This window comes from Heptranchias perlo, chromosome 18 (genome assembly GCF_035084215.1).
Source record: "Heptranchias perlo isolate sHepPer1 chromosome 18, sHepPer1.hap1, whole genome shotgun sequence".
Taxonomy (NCBI): domain Eukaryota; kingdom Metazoa; phylum Chordata; class Chondrichthyes; order Hexanchiformes; family Hexanchidae; genus Heptranchias; species Heptranchias perlo.
Genome location: NC_090342.1, coordinates 32,840,832 through 32,846,831, shown reverse-complemented (window position 1 = coordinate 32,846,831; position 6,000 = coordinate 32,840,832). Strand labels below are relative to the sequence as shown.

General features: G+C 42.6%; 1 protein-coding gene across 1 annotated transcript in view; it reads left to right on the top strand.

Moving 5' to 3' along the window:
• The first annotated feature begins 2,115 nt into the window (after positions 1-2,115).
• The window catches only part of LOC137334736 (synapsin-3-like), a 202,772-nt gene continuing 198,887 nt past the window's right edge, over positions 2,116-6,000 (top strand). The window contains exon 1 of the mRNA XM_067999649.1: positions 2,116-2,429. Coding sequence (XP_067855750.1) covers positions 2,116-2,429 — 314 coding nt within the window. The remainder of the gene's footprint in view (positions 2,430-6,000) is intronic.

Here is a 6,000-nt window from a genome sequence, read left to right as displayed (position 1 = left end):
CTTCATAAACTGTTTACTTTTTCGTCGATGGATTCCACAGAACCTAAATTCCTAACATATTCTACTTGAAGCAGTTTTAAACAGATCAAAAAACAGATTCCAGTGAAGGAAGTTGTGTTAAAAATGATGCATGCTTTGACTTCCTCGGCAAACAAAAAAGGATCAATAAACACATTTTTCATAATGAAAGTGATTCAATAATGTCAGTGACTTGATAGAGGTGTTCAAAATCATGAATGGTTTTGATAGAGTAAATAAAGAAAAACTGTTTCCAGTGGCAGAAGGGTCGGTAACCAGAGGACACAGATTTAAGGTGATCAGCAAAAGAGCCAGAGGCGACATGAGGAAACATTTTTTTTACGCAGCGAGTTGTAATGATCTGGAATGCACTGCCTGAAAGGGTGGTGGAAGCAGATACAATAGCAACTTTCAAAAGGGAATTGGATAAATACTTGAAGGGAAAAAATTTACCGGGCTATGGGGAAAGGGCAGGTGAATGGGACTAATTGGATAGCTCTTTCAAAGAACCAGCGCAGACATGATGGACTGAATGGACTCCTCCTATGCTGTACCTACTATGATACTATGACACCATTTTAGTTAATATAATGGGATGAATTAAGAATTCGGATTAGATTTTGCTCTTTGTTGCATTCGGGAAGCCCTCAGTTCCCAGTGCAGCTACACCCCTGTTTCTGCCCGACAGATCCCAGTGCAAGGCCCAGCCAGAAAGCAAGCCTGCACTGGGAGTGTGCTTGAGCCATGGAAATGGCCACGCCAAGAAAGTAAGCGGATTGATCCCTGCACAGGCGAAGCCACACCTCCTTCTAAGAATCTATGGGCCTTCTGGTGCACTCCTGCTGTAGGTTGGCTGGCAGTGCCCTTAGGGTTCACAAAGTAGGCGGGAATCCGGATATGACTGTTCCTAACATGATTCCCCTGTGTCAGAGGAGATATGACCAGGGGCAGGGATCTTCAAAGTTAGAAGCTTCCTCGGACCCTGTCTGTAGATCCACTGGCAGGCTGGGAAAGAGATGTACTAGCCTACTGTCTGGTTGAAGTGGGACCCACATGGAGGTCTATGCTCACATCCTGGCCTGAACTCCTGAAGGCAGATAAGCCACAGTGAGTAAACTGGTCCCCTTTCATAAGAGGGCAAATAGGGCTTGATGGAGCTGCGTAGTGGAGCTGCCAAAGCCGACTGAAGAGGCTGGTCTCCGTTGTTTCTCCCACCAACCACATTCCCCTCCCCATCCCCAGCTCAAGCGGGTGATGCAAGATGCACTCGTAGTGGCACGGGCTCCCACCAGGAAAAGTAAAAGAGGGAACCTCCCCCTTTAAGCAGTGAGTGCCCTGGACTCGTATTGTTCACATTGTGTTGGTGCAGTAAGAATAAACAGCAGAAAGTTAGTCCTCCACTGAATGTTTACTTTTTAAAATTAATTTTTCTTTTTCTTCCATATTTACACCGTATACCCCTTAGCTTCCCTGGACATGTGGACTTGCAGAGGAAGCTTGTTCCAGACCTCCACCACTGGGGCCACAGAGAGGGAGACAGGCCCTTCATTTTTTCTTCCCTAACCTCTACATCCTCATGATGGGCTAGTTGATGTCAATAATTCACCGTGTTGGGTGTCCCAGTTGTGCACCCTGTGTAATTATGGCACTGATAATCTTTACAGTAATTGTTAAATCTGGCAAGATTCCAATTTGGATGCTTTTCCCCTTGATATCTAGTTGGAAAGTCAATGGATCCAGAGCTGGAGCCAACATTACTTAATAACATTTTGGGTTGTGAGTTGGTGCTGAGTGTAAGTAAATCCTGTCTCGCTGATTGTTGTGAAATGTCTTGTTCTCCACAGGAAAGATACAGCTGCCTGAACGTCCAGGTGTGTCACAGAGAAGATCACAACCCTACAACTGATCATTCATCTTCAGGTCTCTACAACCGCCTGCTTGCTACGGCTTCTCTGTGTCAAACTTACCACAAAGAAACCAAGAATAGTCATCAAGATACTTTGGAGTCTGAAAGCGGCCAGCCTTCCATCGTTGCCTGGTTGCACACTTGAACTCTAACCCAACTCTTTCAGAACACTCTTACATTTTTTTAGGAACATGAATTACTTGCGGAGGCGCCTCTCAGACAGCAGTTTTGTGGCGAATTTACCAAATGGTTATATGATGGATCTGCAGCGTCCGGACAGTTCGACCAGCTCACCGGTGTCCCCAGCCACCGAGCGCCGCCAGCCGCCGGCTCCCTCCACGGGCTCCACCATCCTCAGCTCCATCTCCAACGCCGTCAAGCAAACAACTGCAGCGGCTGCAGGATTAGTGGAGCAAACGGGGAGCACGCCCGCCGCTGGACCCATCGTCCCCATCATAAGGAAACCGAAGATTCTCTTGGTGATCGACGACCCGCACACTGACTGGTAGGTGTTTGTTGGCCAGTTTGGTTGTTGGGTAACGGTTGGTCCAGCAAGGTTGGCTGGAAGGGAGTTACTGAGGGTGTTGGGTTAGAACCAAAAGGTTTGGTTTACTTCTTTTTTTTGATATCCTGAATTTTAGGATTTGGTTTTGTGGTGGGGGCAAGGGTTGAAATTGGATCAGAAAGCTGCATTATCATAGAAATTGGCCATGCGGTGATGCCGGTATTTATGCTCCACATGAGCCTCCTCCCACTCTATTTACTTGCAGGGCCGAGCAATCGATGTGCTGCCTCTTCACTTTTGTTTTGCGCATTTTCCATATTTTGCTTTATTGGGCTGTTGGATCTCGCCAGAATTTGATTTACGTCCAGTTCTGTAATTTGTCACATACCCCAAAACCTGCCCACTATTAGTGCAGAGACGTTTACCTTTGATCATCTGAGCCATCTGCCTTCGTGCCATTCCTGCCAGCCTTTTGGTCAATGGGGCCTCAATGAACTCTACTCATCCTAAGCCTCTAGTATAACCATTTAGCAGAACGTGGTCCTCTGTAATTGTTAAAAAAAAATAAGTTGCCACTATGTCGATTTTGAAGGATGTCAAATTATCTTGTTACTGTGTGTAAAATAGCTATATTTACAAAAAGCAAAACACTGCAGATGCCGGGAATTTGAAAACAAAAACAGAAAAACCTGGAAACACTCAGCAGCTCAGGCAACATCTAGGAAGAGAACAGACAGTTTAACACAGATCTTTTATCAAAACTGGAATTACCAATGAACAGCATTTATAAAGGAACAGAACAAAGGGAAGGGCAAAACACACAGACCCACACAAAAAGAAATAGAAAGGCTTTTAAAGCACTTAAATGGAAAACAGGAGATGGTTAAATGGCAGAAGTGATATTAACATGAACCAATAGGAGGCATAAGGAGAGAAATCAAAGAAATAAAGACATGTACAAGACACAGAGAAAGTGTGAATAGCTGAAAGAGGTGGGGGAATGAGACAGGTAGCGAGACAACATGAAAAACTGGACAAGTGGAGCAGGCTCTAGTGGCTCAAGAGCCTGGTAGAAAATGAATCAGATCAACACCAAGGGTGCAGACTACCTCATCAGCATGATATTCTGATGAAGGATCCTCACCCCAAACACCAACTCATATTGCATCACTACTGTACCATACCCCTTATATTTCAGGGGTGTGGTACAGTAGTGGTTCTGTTACTGGACTAGTAATCCAGAGGCCTGGACTAATTATCTAGAGAACATGAGTGAAAAATTTACTATGGCTGTTTGAGAATTTGGATTAAGTTGAAAAAAAATTAATTCTGCAACTAAATAGCTAATATCAGTAAAAGTGACCATGAAGCTGTCGGATTGTTGTAAAAACCCAACTGGTTCATTAATTTCCTTTTGAGAAGGAAACCTGCCGTGCTTACCTGGTTTGGCCTTTAGCGGGGAAGTGGGACTAGCTGGATTGCTCTTGCATAAAGCTGGCACGGACTCAATGGGCCAAATGGCCTCCTTCCTTGCTGTAAACTTTCTATGGTTCTATATATTACTCCAGTTCCACACCAATATGGTTAACTCTTAAACTGCCCTCTGAAGCGGCCAGCAAGCCACTCAGTTTTATCAAAATGCTACAAAGACCTTCACCACACAATTTATGATTCTTTATCATCACGCTGCAGCTCCCAGCATACAGATTTCCACAGAACCAAGTGCTGACATAAGATATTAGAACAATTTTAAAGATGAAAGTCCACCACCATCTTCTCAGGACAACTAGGGATGGGTAATAAATGTCAGCCTTGCCAGTGATGCTGACATCCTGAGAATTAATTTTAAAAAGCTTGATTTAGAGCGCAACATAAATAAAGAAATACCCATGTGTACCAGTGAGCTCTTTCTAAAGCAGCCCAAAATCAACTGAATTTCTTTTCTGTGATAATTACATGTTATAATGAATTGGATTGTCAAAGTTTAGCCAAATTTTCTGGATACTAATAATCTGTGTGCATTTTCAGTGTGTGTGTGTGTGTAAGGATCTGTGCTATTTTGGAACCATTGGTTGAATATAATGTAACAGTGATTTGTTGCAAACATAATTGCCGTTGAAACAGGGAGTTTTTACACAGAGCTCCTCTGGGCTCTCCCTGGAGACCCTCCTATTCATACACTGGAAGTTGTAGTGTGAATTATCAATTCATGTTTCTTTATTATCTCACTACAGTTCCCAGCATACAGATTTCCACAGAACTGAAAGCTGACATAAGATATTAAAACAATTTTTCTTGTTTATTGTCATAAATGTACACTATACTACACTCTTGGCTATTGTGTGCCACTAAAAAGTGGATACCAAGAATTTTGGAACTATATGAGCTTCCACTAACCCAATTAAAGTTTGAAACAAAATGACCAGGTTCAATCCTGATAGCCAAACGGAACAAACCTATTGTGTGTCACATCTGTTAATCCAGAGGAAGCTTGCTGCTTTGTTCGTGACCCTATCTTGTCTAGTTTTTACAGTATTCCTGAATAATGACTTGTACTCTGTCGACATTCTGATATAGGCCATAAGAAATACTATCCTTTTTAGTTTATTATTTTTTTGTATGTACAAATATTAACTGTTATGAACAGTATTTTAAAACATTAAATCTCAAACTATATAGAATCGCACATGAACAGCAAACAAACTGCACAATATTTCAGACAGACACACAACTATCATCTATGTAGAACCTTTAAGATAATGAAACATCCTCATGCCCTTCATAAGGGGCACTGACCACTAAGCAGCAGTTGGGAGAACAATTACAGATGACTGAAAGTGAAGTTGACAAGGATAGATGTGGATTTAGTGTAAGATAAAATGCAGCCAAAAATGGGATGAGTTGGAATTTGTGTAGGGGGCAGCTCAGGAAGTTAGCGGACCATCAAGTTGGCAAATGTCCGAATGAGGATTTCAGAGGCACTGGGGTGCGTAGGGATGGAGGTAATCGATATTATAGATGGTTTGTGTATGTGATTAGAGAATATCAATCATAGATTGCTTCCATGCTGCTAGCGAGCTATCTACACATGCTACCACTTTCTAGTGGTCTCGCACACAGGACCTCTCGTGTAACAGCTTCAAGTTCCGGTGCCAAACCCTCCCTGCCACCAGGCTCACAATGAAGAACTCACGAAAGGCTGCGGAGCGGTCAACACTGGCTAATTGGCATGGGCGGCGCAAGTAGGGTTCCAAAATTTGGGCCATGTCTAAAACCGGACAAGGGGTGAGATGGATTTACAAAATATCTTAAAACACAAATAAAGGACCGGTTTAAACAAATTTAGAAAAACAGAATTAATTTCAAACTGTATTTCTTAATATAGATGTGATGTAAAAAAAAGAGACTTACATTTATATAGCACCTTTCACATCCTCAGGAAATCCCAAAGCAATTTACAGCCAATGAAGTACTTTTGAAGTGTAGTCACTGTTGTAATGTAGGCAGCCAATTTGTACACAGCAAGGTCCCACAAATAGCAATGAGATAATGACCAGATAATCTGTTTTTT